We start from the raw sequence: 20,066 nt of genomic DNA, 5'->3' as shown, positions 1-20,066 counted from the left end.
ATTGTTAAACGGTTTTTCTTTTTTCGCACAAAATCATTCTACATGGCTTGGATCGATAAAAATGATACACAAATAGCCTGGATGTCCTTAAAGTTTTTAATTAAATTCTAACCATTTCAAGCATATGGAAAACTATAGATTGATACAATAAGAACAAAACATGGCCAGAAAGTGTTTTGTGATTCTTGTAAAACAAACGCCTGTCTTTATAGAATTGCCATAATGAGGAAAATGCCATCGACTTTGAAAGAGACAACTAAATTGCCATCCGTTTCAGCTGTACAATCTTGTCGTGTTTTTAGAACCTTGGTTGGACAATATACATTATACTGCAGGTATTCAGAACAGCAGTTACTAATGGGAGGATGGAGGACGCCAAGTGCTTTCATCTCGGTAACGAGCAGAGGGAATAGAGTCCAAACATCACGCATTTTTGTTTCATCATGCGCCAAAACAAGCTGAATATTTGCATATTCAAGTTGCCGTGTGACTCGCGGCAATTTTTACACTTACACATAGGCCCCCGGAGAAATCAAAAGAAGGAAAAGAGAAAATTGTGTTGTTTAGTAATAAGATCAAATCTTCTGTTTTGTTACAGAAGGTCATAAAAAGGACGCAGAAAGGTAGAGATATGTGGCGAGTGATTGTTGATGTGTATGGCCTCCTTTAATTTCATCATAAATTCATAGTACAGTTTAAAACATAATTGTGTAATTTTGTTCCTGACGTCATTACTTGTCGTCCCTCATATATACGTTTTATGTGACAAGTATTTTTCTTAGTGCACAAACTCTTTTGATTGACTGGGCAAAATGGCAGGGTATGTTCTAACTTGCATCTCTTTGTTATCTGTACAGAAAGTCGGGATGAGGGACCTCCACTTCAACAAAAATTAAATGTTACGTGAAGTTCCGGTATAGATAAACTGCCTCCGAGCGTCATTTGCCCTTGTGCACACGCATATACTCTCTGCCTGCAATGTCGAAGTCAATTATAACTTTTTGTTAAGTAGCAATTCTAATATACAAATGAAAGATAAGGCAAACTAAGCACTAATACACTTCTTGTACTGGAAGACAGAGATAAAAAGACTAGTTCGCGTCTAAAATTCTGACAACTAGACAGAAAATGCCGTACTGCGCAGGTCAGCAACCAATCACGGCACGCCTTTGCCCTGACGTCAGACGCGAATTAGTCCTTTTATCTAAGTTGTCTTTCATTATCGCCGGGGTACACCGCTCAGTCCGACACGCCGCTAGTCCGACAACACAAATTCCCTATACTTACAGGTGCGTCAGTCCGAAAATGAAAAGCACGGCGCTAGTCCGAAAAAGCACGCGCTAGTCCGAAAATGAAAACCACTGCAACAGTCCGACACGCCGCTAGTCCGAATCTGCAGTCCGACACGCCGCTAGTACAGTCCGAATCCGAAATACACTGCGCTAGTCCGAATTTGGAAAACACTTCTTCAGTCCGACACTGCTCTAGTCCGAAACTGAAAACCATGGCGCTAGTCCGAAACTGAAAACCCATTGGTGTTATAATAGCCTGTGAATTCGAGGTTTAAATCAATGAAAATCCGCAAAACTCAACTACGATTTCGTATCCATCAAGTTTAATAAAGACGACCAAGTGCGGCGTATTTCACTCACGTAGGTTTTTCCCCCGTAGAATATATCATCGTGTCTGATACAATTATTTCAAGTTTCAGCGGGTTTGACACTTCACAATCTAGAGGGAAATTACACTTTAACTTATACAATATGCAGCTAACCATATATCTCAATTAACCCCTCACTTTATTGTTTTTTGTTTCTTACTTTTCAGATCTAAAAAGGGAGGCAAGAGTCATGGGCATGATCGGGACTGCCAACCACATCATCGCGTCGTCTACGTCAAAGTCCCTAAAACTGGCAGTGGAACTGTGGCGTCTATTTTGGATAGATACGGCTGGTCGCATGATCTCACGTTTGCTGTACCTAAACATGAGAACAATTTTGACCCACCTTTCAACAAGAGTCAGGTATGTGTATTATAGACACCTAGTAAATACAAAACGTTTTTGAAAACGTTCACAAAAAAGGTTAGAAATGGTTGCCAGAAGTGTTTAAATGGCGGATTATATAAAGGGTATAAAACGTTTAAGTAACATTTTAATAGTATTTTTGAAAACTTGCTGCCAAACATTACAACATTTAAGTGTTGGCATATTTTGCAAAAATGACTCCAAAAATATTTTGCGATAGTATTTTGATAACATTTTTCAAATGTGGTGGAGGTTTTAGTGATCTTTAAGTACTCCGACATTTAATGTTATTTTAACATGTTGATCAAAATCAAAGAAAAAAGATTCAAAAACGATTTTGTGTTTGCTGGGATGTTATAAGTTTCTTTCGGATCTTTATATAGATATTTTACTTGTCACACATATACCACAATTGGTAAATATGTTTTGTCAATGGCATCACGGACTGGGACAATCGAGACACGCCGGTAATCACAACATTATGCCTTATATGTTAGAAAAATAATTATCAAGCACGAATCACAATGACATGATTTTATTAAACCAAACTCATATTGACAATAAAAACGAATAAAAAACAGCCGGCTTTTAACACGCGATATTCAAAATTCCCGCGCCGAAAATGTCTGTGACTTGTGCTCAATTGTCGTCAGCCTTCATTGTATTACTATACTGAGACGTCATTGCCGCATACAATTTCGGTGCCCGAGAATTTCGAATATCGTGTATTGAGAGCCAGCTGTTTTTATTCAATTATATGGTCAATATGGGGTTGTTTTAAATAAAACCTTGTGATTCGTGCTTCATAATTATTTTCTAACATATAAGGCATAGTGTTGAGATTGCCGGCGTGTTCCTTTAATAAGTTAATCTGTATAACCAAAACTAAATTACTTTAGTTGAATCGAGATCTGTGGTTTTCTGTACACAGATATGATGGTTTTTGTCCCCTAAGGACGGAGCACTTTCATGGTTAATGTACCTTACAATGGGGGAACAGGTTTAACTGCGTTCCAAATGGATTTGCAATCACGAGCTGACAACGGTATTCTCAACAAACTCTTGCAGTACAAGTCCAAGTCTTATAAATTTAATGCTTTTTACCTTATTCTAAATGTTGTTATCGTTTTATTTGATCGCATTTTATAGACCGATTCGCTAAGCGTACATTTAAAAGATTTGATAATTCGAATTCGTAATTTAATAATTACTGATTAGATTTTTACCGCATGACAATCAATTATTGATTGATGGTTCAACTTTTTTTTTAAAAACAAAGCACACAATGATTACTCTCTTAATTACTAACTTCTGATTTATATCGAGCATCCAAAATTGCTCACCTTCTTTACTGTGCTGGTCAGATGATCAATTTTTAACACGGTGTATGTATGCAACGTTCATCCAAGAGACCTCCCAAGGCAAAGCTTTAAGTTTGCCTTTAATATGTATAGAACTTCGTGAGAATAATCCTTAATTATAACAAAAGCATGCAGCATAGTGTGAAGAACGTTTATATGACCTTTGTTTTTGTTTGATATTAAAAGGTCTTGTTCTTCCAATCTAATTCAACTGATCATGTGGATTAATAATAAATAACGGTAGCTTTTGGGACGAATTTAATTTTGACGAAATCAGTTCAGATATACGAATACGATGTTGACCTGCGTACACGAGGAATCACGGCACGATCACGTTTTTAACTGGACCAACACTTAGATCCAATATACTACTACACCACAGTAAAGCCCTGTTACATCTTGTCCGACAAGTTGATCGTTGGCAGGTGGCAAATTCGTAGTAGATGCCCTATACTGAACGCAGTGCATCAACCAATTTAACATGCTATCTTCAGTAGATAGCATGCCCCTATACTGAGCGCAGTGCATCAACTAATTCAACATGCTGTCTTCAGTAGATAGCATGTATACTAAACGCAATGCATCTTCTACTTTAACATGTTATCTTCAGTAGATAGCATGCCCCTATACTGAACGCAGTGCATCAACTAATTTAACATGCTATCTTCAGTAGATAGCATGCCTATATACTGAACGCAGTGCATCAACCAATTTAACATGCTATCTTCAGTAGATAGCATGCCCATATACTGAACGCAGTGCATCAACTGATTTAACATGCTATCTTCAGTAGATAGCATGCCCATATACTGAACGCAGTGCATCAACTGATTTAACATGCTATCTTCAGTAGATAGCATGCCTATATACTGAACGCAGTGCATCAACCAATTTAACATGCTATCTTCAGTAGATAGCATGCCTATATACTGAATGCAGTGCATCAACCAATTTAACATGCTATCTTCAGTAGATAGCATGCCCATATACTGAACGCAGTGCATCAACTGATTTAACATGCTATCTTCAGTAGATAGCATGCCCATATACTGAACGCAGTGCATCAACTGATTTAACATGCTATCTTCAGTAGATAGCATGCCTATATACTGAACGCAGTGCATCAACCAATTTAACATGCTATCTTCAGTAGATAGCATGCCTATATACTGAATGCAGTGCATCAACCAATTTAACATGCTATCTTCAATAGATAGCATGCCCATATACTGAACGCAGTGCATCAACTGATTTAACATGCTATCTTCAGTAGATAGCATGCCCATATACTGAACGCAGTGCATCAACTGATTTAACATGCTATCTTCAGTAGATAGCATGCCTATATACTGAACGCAGTGCATCAACCAATTTAACATGCTATCTTCAGTAGATAGCATGCCTATATACTGAACGCAGTGCATCAACTACTTTAACATGCTATCTTCAGTAGATAGCATGCCCATATACTGAACGCAGTGCATCAACTGATTTAACATGCTATCTTCAGTAGATAGCATGCCTATATACTGAACGCAGTGCATCAACTACTTTAACATGTTATATTCAGTAGATAGCATGCCCATATTATGAATGTGTTGCATCAACTAATTTAACATGCTATCTTCAGTAGATAGCATGCCCATATACTGAACGCTGTGCATCAACTAATTTAACATGCTATCTTCAGTAGGTTGCATGACCCTATACTGAACGCATTACATCAACTAATTTAACATGCTATCTGCAGTAGATAGCATGCCCATATAGTGAATGTATTGCATCAACTAATTTAACATGCTATCTTCAGTAGATAGCATGGCCATATACTGAACGCAGTGCATCAACTGATTTAACATGCTATCTTCAGTAGATAGCATGCCTATATACTGAACGCAGTGCATCAACCAATTTAACATGCTATCTTCAGTAGATAGCATGCCTATATACTGAATGCAGTGCATCAACCAATTTAACATGCTATCTTCAATAGATAGCATGCCCATATACTGAACGCAGTGCATCAACTGATTTAACATGCTATCTTCAGTAGATAGCATGCCCATATACTGAACGCAGTGCATCAACTGATTTAACATGCTATCTTCAGTAGATAGCATGCCTATATACTGAACGCAGTGCATCAACCAATTTAACATGCTATCTTCAGTAGATAGCATGCCTATATACTGAACGCAGTGCATCAACTACTTTAACATGCTATCTTCAGTAGATAGCATGCCCATATACTGAACGCAGTGCATCAACTGATTTAACATGCTATCTTCAGTAGATAGCATGCCTATATACTGAACGCAGTGCATCAACTACTTTAACATGTTATATTCAGTAGATAGCATGCCCATATTATGAATGTGTTGCATCAACTAATTTAACATGCTATCTTCAGTAGATAGCATGCCCATATACTGAACGCTGTGCATCAACTAATTTAACATGCTATCTTCAGTAGGTTGCATGACCCTATACTGAACGCATTACATCAACTAATTTAACATGCTATCTGCAGTAGATAGCATGCCCATATAGTGAATGTATTGCATCAACTAATTTAACATGCTATCTTCAGTAGATAGCATGGCCATATACTGAACGCAGTGCATCAACTGATTTAACATGCTATCTTCAGTAGATAGCATGCCCATATAGTGAATGTATTGCATCAACTAATTTAACATGCTATCTTCAGTAGATAGCATGGCCATATACTGAACGCAGTGCATCAACTGATTTAACATGCTATCTTCAGTAGATAGCATGCCCATATAGTGAATGTATTGCATCAACTAATTTAACATGCTATCTTCAGTAGATAGCATGGCCATATACTGAACGCAGTGCATCAACTAATTTAACATGCTATCTTCGGTAGATAGCATGCCCATATAGTGAATGTATTGCATCAACTAATTTAACATGCTATCTTCAGTAGATAGCATGGCCTTGTTGAACTGTGTGCATCAAATTAGTGGGGGTGCTGTATTCAGTACATTGTATGCCCCTACTGAAATGAGAACATCAAATTACTGTGGATGTAAAGCTATTTACAGTAGATAGCATGTCTAGGCCCCTACTGAATGTACAGTGCATCAAATTACTCTGGATGCTATCTTCAGTGGATAGCATGCCCAGCAAACACAAAAACGTTTTAAAAACGTTTTAAATAAGTTATATTTTGGCTTTTGGTTTAGGTAAAAACGTTTTAATAACATTAAAATGTCGGGTTATATAAAGGTCATGATAACGTTTTAAAACGTTTTGTATGAAAACACACTACAACAATATTTTTAAATGTTTTCAAAAATGTTATTGTAAACTATTTTTGCAAACATTTTTGCCAAATATTGTGTCAATACTTAAATAACATTATGTTAAAATATTTGAACCCAGCAAACACAAAATGTTCTTAAAATGTTTTTTTTTTCAAAACCTTTTAATAACATTTAAATGTCGGGTTATATAAAGGTCATGAAAATGTTTTTAAAACGTTATTGAAAATATTTTGGGCAAACATTTTTCGCAAAATATTTTTTCAACCCCAAAATAACATTCTGTTTAGAATGTTTTGTATCAAGTTTTCAAGAATGTTTTTGGAATGTTATTAAAATGTTTTTATACCTTTTATATAACCCGACATTTAAATGTTTTCTGTAAAACATTTTTGTTTGCTGAGCAGTAGATTATCATAAAATGATTTTTAAGGTTATGAAAACGTTTTATAACCTTAATATACCCTTTATATAACCCGACATTTCAACGTTTTCTGACAACCTTTTATAACCTTTTGCGAATGATGTCGAAAACGTTTTGTGTTTGCTGGGTGCCCTTATACTGAACGCAGTGCATCAACTAATTTAACGTGTTATCTTCAGTAGCCCATATAGTGAACGCAGTGCATCAACCAATTTATCATGCTATCTTCAGTAGATAGCATGCCCCTATACTGAACGTAGTGCATCAACCAATTTAACATGCTATCTTCATTAGATAGCATGCCCATATACTGAATGCAGTGCATCAACTACTTTAACATGCTATCTTCAGTAGATAGCATGACCCTATACTGAACGCATTGCATCAACTAATTTAACATGCTATCTTCAGTAGATAGCATGGCCTTGTTGAACTGTGTGCATCAAATTAGTGGGGGTGCTGTATTCAGTACATTGTATGCCCCTACTGAAATGAGAACATCAAATTACTGTGGATGTAAAGCTATTTACAGTAGATAGCATGTCTGGGCCCCTACTGAATGTACAGTGCATCAAATTACTCTGGATGCTATCTTCAGTAGATAGCATGCTCGTATATGAATGCAGCACATCAAATAATTTAAATGCTATATGCAGTAGTTATCATGCTCTTATTGAACTGAGTGCATTTAATGGATATGGTATTCAGTAGATAGCATGGCTTTACAGAAATGAGTGCATCAAATTACTGTGTATGCTATCTTCAGTAGATAGCATGCTCCATGCTGGACTGAGGTCATCAACGTACTGTTGGTATACGGTATACTATCTTCATTATTATGAAAAAAATAGATAACATGCCCTACTGAAATGAGTGCATCAAATTACTGTTGATGCGAAGCTATCTTCAGTAGATAGCATGTCCTACTGAAATGAGTGCATCAAATTACTGTGGATGCGAAACTATCTTCAGTAGATAGCATGCCTTAGTGAAATAAGTGCATCAAATTACTGTGCATGCAAAGCTATCTACAGTAGATAATATGTCCTTATTGGAAAGAGGGAATCAAATTACTGTGGATGTGAAGCTATCTTCAGTAGATAGCATGCCACCTACTGAAATGAGTGCACCAAATTACTGTGGATGCGAAGCTATATCTTCAGTAGATAACATGTCCTAAATGAGTGCATCAAATTGCTGTGGATGCGAAGCTATCTACAGTAGATATATAGCATGCTTCTCATCAACTCTCTGTGGGTGCTATCTTCAATATAGATACATACCCCTACTGAACTGAGTGCATTACCTCATTCTGATTGTAAAATGTGTAACTATGTTTGAAAACGAAATCACCTATATCACAGCCGTTTTCGCCAAACGTTTGTCAAACAATTGTCGAGCACAAACGTTTGTCAAACATTTTCGTAAACGCCCACAAACGTTTGGCAAACGTTTTGATCGCTAAATGTTTGTCAAACGTTTGGCGAAAGCGGCTATGTACACCTATACATCTCTTTTGGTTAAAAATACAATGACTTCATACAAATATTAACTTTTTTCAAAATATCCTTACGTAGGGAGGTGGTTTACAGTATACTTTTGAATATCATAGGTGTGCCAATGCATTACATAATGCTGGTTGAACTCTTGAAGCATGTTTAGGGTTATACATAAACTAATTTCTAAATGATGTCTCCTTTCTTTTCGCTTAATATTACAGGTGTACAGATGGAAGTCGTTTGAAAATGGTTTTGATATGCTGACCAATCACGCTGGTTACAACAGATATGATATGCTCGCTATGGTGCCCAATGCCACATTTCTAACAACGATACGAGATCCTGTGAAGCAGTTCGAATCCGCATTCACTTATTTCGGATACGCCGATCAACTCGGATTAACCAATGAAAAAGATCCCATGGAGGCTTTTTTACGAGGTGCGGAAGAGCAGGAATACGTCATGAAACTTAGTTATGGACAGTGGATGAGCAGAAATGGGCAAATTAAATATCTAGGTCTAGACAGAAAGAAACAAGAAATGCCGTTCTATATAGAACGCAGAATTAAACAACTCAGCCATGAGCTTGATTTAGTGATATTAACAGACTATTTAGATGAATCATTGCTTTTATTAAGAAGACTTTTATGTTGGACTATGGATGATATACTTTATATATCCAAAAATGTTCGATCAACAAGCTATAGATACAATGTAACAAATAAAGTAGCAGATATGATACGCAAATGGAATAGCGCCGATATGAGACTATATGATTATTTTAATAGGACGCTTTGGAACAAGGTTGAGAGATATGGTAGCCACTTTCAGAAAGATTTGAAAGAATTTCGGCGCCGAAAAGAAAAGTTGAACCAACAATGCATAGAGGAGATGATTGAAGATCCGGGAGAGTCCAAAAGAGTCGTGGAACTTATAGTAAAGAAGGAGAATGAGGGCAAGTGTCATGATTGGATATTGACGCCGCGACAATTTATTAAAATGAAGCGACATAGAATGCGACATTTGGCGATGGAAATCGGCGACTACCCGGACACAACGTGATGCATGTAGAAAGAGCTTCCAGATGATTAACACTCTTAAAAATAAGAGATGAAAATGGACCGACATGTAATTGATTAAAAGGGAGCTACGGGGTAAAACTTCTATTGGTCATTTTGGTCACGTTTTTCTTATTTTCAACTTGGAGTAACGTTGCAGAGGTTTTAAAGTAAATCTGCAGTGTGGATAAAGTTGCATGTATGCGTCATGCACTTATTTTAACTTAAATATAACCCATTCAAAGTCGGCCATCATTTTATGGAGAGGGTTCATTTTTACTTGAATTTTTAAGAGTGTAATTATATTGTAGGTTTTAAACAATTCTTGAAATACGTGGTGCAGTGAGCTACGCAAAAACCGTAGATATGTAGATATATTGCCAAAAATATCAAAAATGCTTATAAATGGCTGGAAACCTCTTGTTTATGTTAACATTTGAGTTGACTGGTGAAAAGGGTGCTGGAGTCAGGTATTCGATCAATCATGCATTTATAAAGGGTTATATGATTGATGCGATGCTGGAAGATAATACAGTGGGAGACATAAGTATAGTTGAGACTCATAAGAACCTCGACCCTTTCGTATGCCCAACGTGCCCTTCCTATACTTATCAATGTTGGGCTATTAGGTATGCATGAGAAAAACCACAATGTTTCAACATTGATAGATGCGAGTGAGAGTGAGGGCAAATTTACATTACCCAGCTCTATGGTCCGATATTGGGCTGTTTCATTTAAAATCCACTCTACCCCTGTGGAACATTTTGGAATTATCTTCCACATGGAGAGTATGAATTTTAAGTGGAATTAGCACATTAACCAACTCTGTTTGAAACTCATCCTAGCTCTGTGGAAGATTCAGGATGAATCTTTAGTCAGAGGGTGTACCAAATTCAAATGGAGCTGCCTAATGTTTTTCATGCGAATTTCATACTCCCCCTGTGGAATATATTTCTGACGTGTTCCACAAGCGTAGTGTGGACTTTAAGTGGAAATCCACAAGGGTATAAGTGTGGACTTTAAGTGGAAATAGCCCATTGTTGACCAGTCTAAATTTATATATTATATACAATGTGTATCTCAAAAAATGTTACAATCCGAAGAGAAGAAAATATTAAAAATGTATAGGGCTCCATTTATATGTAACTAAAAAGCTGAATTACTCAACACCATTCCTTTTACCCCCCCCCCCATTTAAGTATCCAAAGATATGGTGGTTTACATGAATCATCTCTTTCTTCCATGCATGAAGTAGAGGAAATCTTAGTGGTCCAATCTTTCACTATACAAAGTGATCAACACCTCTGAAATTGCCAATGGCTAGAAATTGTGCCAGGTGAATTTTGACATGCCCCAGTAATTGACTGTCACTTAAATCACACAGATAAACAAATCTCGACTTGGCCGACATCGACCGATGAAATATTTTTGATATCCCTTTTCTTCTTGTCAAAAATTATTTAAAAATTGTAACATTTTTTGCGATACACACTGTAGCATACAATTTTGGATTTAAAACGATCGAGGTGGTATTTTCTCGATTGCCCATCTATCAAGATAAATGCACATGGATTTAAATCAATTTAGATTCAGAGCATTGTGTAGAGTGCCTAACTTGCATTATTGATGACAAACTCTACTTGAATGTGAACCGATCTGGATTTAGTTCATTATGTAGAATGCCCAATCCATTGTGAAATAGGTACAGCTATAATGCACTAAAACAATCTGGATTCAGTGCATTATATAAATTGCTACCGGTACTTGTTGCTATACTCATTATACGTGTCAAATTTTACTGGTTTGCCAATGATAAAGTGTATTTTTACTGACAGACTTTTATACAATTTCAATTATGTACACTATATTGGTATGCAATTGCATTTTGGCCTCACTTTCTCCAATGCACTCAAATATTCTCGAAACAACCTTCAAGATATCATACCTCACATGCCGGCTTTGTAGAAGAAATAAGGAAATTCCTATGAATTAGTTTAATTTGTAGATAATATTTTTAAGAATATTTATTATTGTCACGAAGTCGTAGGTACGTGTACTTAAACCAAATTGATATTTTTATAAGTATGGTGATTCGCAAGTTTAACATTTTTAAATGGAAAAAAAGTTATTTTATATATTATAATGCGTCATAGGCTCTAGTCATTAAGATTTCGTTTGAAACTTTTTTTCCATAGGGTGTAAGTCAGCTAATTGTCAAAATATTGTTGAATTAATGCAACTCTAATATTTATTATCATTTCCTACGGAGCACACTGGCGTACAGAAGATAGAAAATTAAACAGCTTATAAACTTCTTATACCAATTTCTCAGAACACCTCGAAAGCGTTCTGGATTCGTCTGAAGTGTTCAAAAAGAGAAGAGGTGAATCGTCGGATGACGATTTCGTGATTAATACCTGGGAATCATATTAAGTTATTTGACTTCATACAACTCATTTGTGGGTTGAGGATTCTGCTTTGTACAAGAAAATACTACAAATTGTCTGGATAAATAAATATATCCAAAGAAGACAATAAAACATCAGAACGCGACCGACGTGTTTACAGGTTTTGAACACATCGGACGCAACTGGTGATGTTCAAATTTTAAATCTGAACAAATTTGAGGTCTTGCTTTTTTTTTTGAAAGGAATTATATGAAAAACATTTTGTATGTCTTTCTGTCAAATTAGTTGGCATAATGTTGTATAGATAAAATTGTGCTCTGTAAAACGTGTCACTATTATGACTATGACGTGGTCAAACCACTTTATGTTGAACTAACCGAAAACAATTTTTAGGAAGGTTTCATTTATATTATTGCAATAGTAGTCCGAGTATCTCAAATATAATAATCGTTAGTTTTGCAGAATCCGAATAAGATTTTACGAAACCGTTCATCTAAACATAATCGTTGTGAATTTCGCAGATTACCGAATTACAGTTTGCTGTAAACCGTCCCTGTCCACAGACCCAAATCTGAATTTATACTACATCGCTGAGCGAAAGCGATTGGTGAGGTAGCGCAAAAAGCGCGCTACTTCATTGGTTAGAAACCAATCGCTCATTGCTCAGCGATGGGAGTATAAATTCAGTGTAACACGTGAAGTGTTTAGGTGATTTGCCGAACGCGAGATTCGCCAACAAATCAAAGCAAAAACGGGTTTGCAATGCCGCCCTCTCTTGATAGAATAAAACAATGCAGTCGGTTTATACTTGAACTCTTTTCGGTAATATCCTGATCACTGCGATATAGGTTGCATGAGTTAAAAACGCACTTTTCCTTCAAGCATGATTCTGTATTCTGAACAAAATATCATACTAATACTTCGCTACAATAATGAAGTCATATTTACCATCTCAATATCATAATTCTATTCCAAAACCAATGCATCAATACTAAAATTGCATGGCTTTCATCGATTTGTTCTAGTCAAAGAACAAAAGACATCAATTTTACCAAAAAAATAATAAAAATAAAAAGATTGAATTTTAAAAGGGGCATAATTTTATGAACATCTCTTCATTGGCTGAAACGTCAGCGCTCATTATTGGCGATTGAACTGTGAATGAGGTAAATGTTGAATTTATACTCAGTCGCTGAGAGATGAGCGACTGATTTCGACCAATTATAGTTTTAAAAACAGCATAAAATGGTTTTCCTCATTAGTCGAAAAATTAATCGCTCGTCCCCAGTGACTTTAAATTCAGATGTATTTGCCACAATTAATAATTGGTTGGGTAAAATAATGAAACTTTTGAACCAATTTATAATGTCTTTCGTAAATAAAATGAACACATAACATGTGCAAGTTAGCATATAGAAATGTGAACTAGGATATTTTTAAATCTTTTCCATGTGATTTTATAAGGTCAATACATACCGAATCAATAATGTTGTTTTTAATTAGGCCAAAAAAAAAAATATTGTTGTGTTGCCCTCAAGTGGGAAAATGGGAAAGTTGGGTCGGACGGTCAGGATTTTTTTTTTTTTTAAACCTTCAGTTTTTAAAAATCCCCTCAAATATTAAATAATGCTTCTTCAATAGGGGACATTTGTCAATTTTGACTTCTGGATACTTGTTAGACATCAATTAAATAAAGACTAGTCTTTCAATAAAATATTAATTTTAAGTGCAAAACATTGATTTTTTGAACAAATCTGTAAAAATCATCATTCAAAAAAAAAAAAAAAAGCCGATCCTGAATTTTCAGGATTTAGGGTCAGTCGGTTGAGGGCAACACAACAATTTTTTTGGTCTTATATTGGTCTGATATCTATAGAAGTACTTTTACACGGTAACATATATACCGAAAATTTATTTCCTCTGCACCGACATTTTCACACGCGAGCCTCGTGTTTTTTAAGGTGACTAAATTGACTATGGTACTAGATTTTACTGGACGAAAGTAACGATAAAACTGAATTGATTGTGGGTTTTTTTAATGAAAAATGCTGATAAGACAGGCAAAGTAATAATAATTATTATTAATCTTGATGTGGTAGCGTTAAAGGTTATCGTACATGTTTTTGTTTTTTATTATTATGTTAAAAACATTGTAAGTAACAGATTCGCATCTTTCAATGTCAATTAAATGTTTAAACGTAGTGTAAAATATTTGATTTATATTTTTAATTATAAATTAAGGTTTTCTTATTATTTCAAGTTTATATTAAATAGTCGTGACCAATTAAATGAAATAACATTCACATCATTCCATGCACCAGTTATACATGTAACACGAATATTATTCATTTCTATGGGTTTTCTATCAATCATTGTATCATAAAGAGAACCGTAGAGGTCGTCAGTAGCTTACTACCAATTGCTTAAAACATCCATGGTCCGTCCAGGTGTGAGGAGAAATTACTTCGTTAGATATACACTCTTCTGCTCACCTAATTGAAATATCTTGAGTTTTAATATAAGAATTTAAGAAAAATAATAGTGCCAAATTATTCAGGAAATGCTTGAACCAGAATGAAGCTAACATACACTATGCTGTCCTTTTTAAAGTGATTTTAAAACATTTTTGACACAGGAGGGCGGGATGTGTGTTTCTACTTCGGTTTGGTAAAGTTAACAGGAAGGCAACACTGGCAATCTCTAAAGTTAGTACCTTCTTGTCTCACGTACGACCACAACTCCTAACTCTTTGTCATGAACATCTCATTACTACTACAAAAAGAACGTGTGAAAATATTTGTATTAGTTCTGTTTCTTTTTTATGATCGGACTAGATAAATATATTTTTAATTTTCCGTGGTGTTTGTGAAAACATTCGAAGTAAAACGAATGTTTGGAGAAAAGGGGAACACAAAGCTGCAACATAATTCTCTTAAATATTGTAATTGAATATTCAATCAAAAAACAATTGATTTTTCAATCTTTTGCCGATTGCAGTTGACGGACAATTCGTTTTCGACTGAATATTCAGTCTAATGATCTCAATTTTCAATCTTTTTAATCAATTAAAACGAGCGATTCTCAATCTTTTAGCTATTGAAGATAGAGAAAATCTTTTCCAATTGAATATTCAGTTGAAAGGATTGATTTTCAATCTTTTGCCGACAGAAGTTGGGGACAAATCCTCTCCAATTGAAAAAAGATTGAAAATAATTCTCTCTAAAAAATTTGAAATCTAATTCCAACCATATGTAATTTGATAGTACATTAGGAGTAACACTTGACTGGGTAGTAAAAGCAGTCTACACAAAGAGTAAGAGTCAATCCTAAAATCCATTTCAATCTTTTTTCAATCTTTTTGGATTGATTCTTATCGTAAACCATCAAAAGACTGTAAAAAAAAGGTCAACGAAAAATACCGTAATTCCAAGTGTATAAGCTGCAGAATATGTGCGATTAGTATGTTTTTTGTATTGAATGACGCTGTGGCTTTATACTTCTCGCAACCTTTATATAAGTAAATGATTGAATTATACGAGAAATATTTTAAGTTTATTGCTGGTTGCCTTAGTATTATAATAACGTAGTCCCTTGTATACTACATCTTAACCTCACCCAAGTATATGTAATGTCGCATAGAAAACAAGGTGTGCGCTTTAGCTTGACATAATGCTGTGGTGCTAAGGTGTTCTTAAACATTTAAAAATCGTATTTGTTTTTTGTTTCACTGTACACTGTATAAGCCTATTTATTTATCATGTTTATGTTATTTTCTGTTCACAAAAAGCATTTCTAGAAAGTAATTTAAGTAAGTGGATTTACACAATTTTCCATAATTAATTTTGTTTTCGTTCTTGTTTGTATTGTAACGAGGATAAGTTCTACGTGCGCAGTGGATGTGATAAATTTTAGGCTCCAAAGTGGCTAAAAGCTGAAAAATGCTGCAATTTACTGGTCTCAAATTGTTCGTCATGTAAAAATAAATCTAATACGTAATGATTTGCCTTGTCTGGAACGCATCTTTACTGGAGTAATGGAGCAAGAAATTAATTTACCGCATCCACGTCCACTCTGCACTGAAAACTTAACCTCGTTAGTGAGGAAAAATTAGTTGTGTGGTTACTTTCTTCAAATGAGTCCGATTTTATGTCCAGACCTGCTATAGTTTTCTATCAACGATGTTAAGTTTTGAAATGGTATTGTTTACTTTGTAGCATTTATATTATTTTGTGTTTATAGGGAATGTATATGGGAATAGATGGTTTATAATGTGAATGATATATGAATGTGATAAGGACCTGAGTAATTGTATTTTTGTGATAACGAGGTCGTGAGCTTCGTGTAATATGCGGCTCTATTGATATTTTTATGTTCGTCTGCTTAATTAAATGAAAACAGTGAAAAGCCAACTGCTCTTTAAATCAAAGGACGACTCGTTTTTGGAGTAAACATGTGCTTATTTTAAAAAGAGCGGATTTCGCGTTTACATTTAGAAGGTGTAAGGGATAACTCGGTTTTGAAGTGAATATAAATCTAAAAGGAGTGAAAATTTACACTGTACTCTGTGGTAGAGATTTAACTCTTTTGAGAGTCAAACACTTCAGCTGACCTGCCGCTCCAAAATACAGTTATCCCTCATACCAATCTTTTGGGCAGGAAGTTAATTTTGATGGGAAATTTTCCCTGCCCAGCGATGTTAACTTATATTCTATGAATGTATAAGAGTGAAAAACTCACTCTCCAAAAGAGTGAGGAAAGTACAAATCACTCCAAAAAGAGCAAAAATCACTCTTTCAAGGTAAGCTGATACAAAGGACATTACTCTGATTTAAGGGACATTACCTTTATTTTGCGAGAGTGTATTCAAGCTGGACGTAATCGTTTAATGTAGCAGCCGTTTAAAGCATATTCCAGTATGGATATAAATGTTGCCAATGGTGATTTCTTACTATAAATCAGGATAAAGAATTATTTTGAGATGTGTCTTCGGACCAACAGTGGTTTGACACTGGGCTAATTTATTTTCCCTTCTTTCATGTTGAAAACCAAATCATAGGCTATTGATTGTACACATTTATTCATTTCTACATGTTTTTATTGCGTTTTGAAATACCATTCCAAGTTAGATATCGAATAAGAAATACGTATCCGTTCTTGCCAGCTCATGTCAATACTGGCGATAGTGTCGATTTGATGTCCCCAACTCTATAATTCCAGAGATTAAAAAAGTCAACTTACGAGTTTGAAAAGGTCGTTTGTGAATAACCTGTCTACTTTTTTCGATAAATCGTTCAATATTTCAGATGAACTTTTCAGTCTGATAAGGATACATACGTTGGCTTTTCAGTCAGTGGAAGGATGTATCGACATATACCGTCTGAGACGACTGCTCAAATAATGTCAGCCGGATTTTAGAGAGCGCCCTCCCTGTGAAGCGTTCAGATTCTGCAGTTTAGGGATAACCATAGATTTAGTTCTAAATACTGTTAATTATATTTTGTATACCCAATGGGCACCTATATACTGATTCACAATCATATACAATATTGCAAGAAAATATTGTAATTCTTTGAAATAAGTTGAAATATAAGTTAATATTCTTTGTAGCTTAGCAGTATAAATAGCTGCAAGTGATATGAATTTTTGATAGTGGGTGCAGTAAACTTGTCAATTGATGTCTTTCAGGGAAATAACATACTGGAGCGATCATATTTTGTATTGATGACTATACACAGTCATTCATTACAATAATCAGGGCTTTTACCATATGGGTATGTTGTCCAGACTCTTGCTTTTGGCGTTCTCTCTTTTCTTTTCACGCGGGTGGTGTTTGACAAAAATGGAGTAGGCCTATATTTTCTATAATACAGATAAACGAATACAAAATACATCGAAACATAAATCAAGAGTACAACTGTTCTACATGCAAGGCGAATTTACACCTCATCATGTTGAACAAAACATAAGTCATTGTAATCGCTTTATACTGACGAACAGTCCCAACTATAAACCGTCCGCATCCCTGTGTATTGCTTTGATCGCTACCCGCTCTCGGCGAATCGCATTGAGCGCACCATTATATGATAAGGACGGTTTATAGTCAGGTTCGTCCGTATGAGGTGATCATGACGTCAGGTCTGATTTTGCACACCTTCATATAACCAATTTGAAGTTTCAAAGGGGTTAAAGGTCGAATACATACATACAGAAAGGCTTGTTTATCAGCTCCAAACAGTACTACTTAACTTTTCCAAATTAGCAGCTCGTAAGTCCCGGAAAATAGTGATAAGTGACTTACAAGCCATCGCATTTTGTATGTGTTCGATGTTTTAACATATTTAATCATTTATATGATAGAGATGTGCACGCATTTATAATATGCAGAGATATTGTTCATTTTATTCGTATTGTCAAATGATTAATTTTGTGATGCTTCGTTTGTTGGCATTGTTTTCTTTTAAAAAGACGCATTTGTGTTTTATAACACAATACATATTGTTTTTATGTTAATTAAGTTACAGGACCAATGGTTTGGTCCAATGCAATAAAAAATATTTTAAATTATGATAAATCATAACTTTTTCGTACTGATGTGGTCTTTTTTCCATTGGTCAATGTGTGTAATATATATACCAAGCACAAACAGAAACTCGTCAGTTATAGTTATCCCTGATGTTCAAAAACCTGATAATTTTAGATTATTCTGAAATATACATTTTGTTAATTGAATTCTGCTTTCTCATTTGACACCCTGTTCGTGAAAATCGAGCAAGAAGTGATCAAGATATACCCTCCAAACCGTTAAACCCTAAAATCAAAAGTCACAATTTCAACGATTTCCAATGGGAACGCATCGTTGTATTGTACACAAGCACCACAATGTAACAGGCACAGATGAATCGTTAAAATTTTGGGGTTTGAGGGTTTGAAGGCGCTTATCTGGGTCAATTCTTGCTCGATTTTGACGAACAGGGTGTGAAATGAGAAAGCAAAGTCCAATTAACAAAATGTATATTTCAGAATAATCCAAAATTATCAGGTTGTTGAACAGCAAGGATGACTATAACTGACGACTTCCTTTTTGTGCCTGGTGTAGTAGGCATATATTATAACTATTCTCCGTTATTATCTACGCCGTCGCCTCCACTATCACCTTCATCAACACCAACATCTACAAATCACCTCCACTATTACCATCAACTCCACTGTCATTATCACCTTAAGACCGAATTAAAAAGACTAGTTTGCGTATGACGCCTTTGCCCTGATGTCAGACGCAAACTAGTCTTTTTAATTCGGTCTTCAATTATATCACCTTTCCTTATCATCATCACAACCACCTCCACTAGTAATTATCATCTTCATCTCTACTATTTTCTTCATCGTTATACCTCCCGCACTACCTCCACTATGAGTATACCTATAAAATCATCGTTATCGTTGTTGTCATCACTTTCAATTCAGTTTTGTGAGGATATCCAGCAACGGGAAAGTCTACCCTTGTTGCTACAAAGTAGCCCTTGTAACCCTGGATGTCCTATATAGCAAAAAATAACAAAAAACTGCTCACCTCTCACCACTGCACCTCCACTATAATCATCATCACCATTATCAACATCACCATTGCAACAAACACATCCACCACTATTGATCACCATCCCATCATCAATTCAATCCCCGGGTACCCATCAGAAACATAATAGGTTACGTTCCTGTTTAACTTGTCACTAATTCTCTGGCTCAAGATATCTTCACATAAATATTCTAAACTAAACTCATTCCAATCATTTTAACCATTGCGAATGGGCTAGTCCTAAGGTGCGCAAGTCCTAAGGTTCGCAGGTCCCAAGGTTCGCAAGTCCTAAGGTGCGCTAGTCCTAAGGTTCGCTAGTCCTAAGATTCACAGGTCCCAAGGTGTGCAAGTCTTAAGGTTCGCTAGTCCTAAGGTGTGCAAGTCTTAAGGTTCGCTAGTCCTAAGGTGTGTAAGTCTTAAGGCTCGCT

General features: G+C 35.5%; 1 protein-coding gene across 1 annotated transcript in view; it reads left to right on the top strand.

Moving 5' to 3' along the window:
- Nucleotides 1–10,863, top strand: part of LOC140160530 (galactosylceramide sulfotransferase-like) — a 196,521-nt gene extending 185,658 nt beyond the window's left edge. Inside the window, exons 3-4 of the mRNA XM_072183768.1 lie at nucleotides 1,828–2,023; nucleotides 8,822–10,863. Of these exons, the coding sequence (XP_072039869.1) occupies nucleotides 1,828–2,023; nucleotides 8,822–9,661 (1,036 nt within the window). The 3' untranslated portion in view covers nucleotides 9,662–10,863. The remainder of the gene's footprint in view (nucleotides 1–1,827; nucleotides 2,024–8,821) is intronic.
- The last annotated feature ends 9,203 nt before the right edge of the window (nucleotides 10,864–20,066 follow it).

The sequence above is a fragment of the Amphiura filiformis genome, chromosome 9 (assembly GCF_039555335.1).
Source record: "Amphiura filiformis chromosome 9, Afil_fr2py, whole genome shotgun sequence".
Classification (NCBI taxonomy): domain Eukaryota; kingdom Metazoa; phylum Echinodermata; class Ophiuroidea; order Amphilepidida; family Amphiuridae; genus Amphiura; species Amphiura filiformis.
This window is presented reverse-complemented; position numbering and strand designations above follow the sequence as displayed.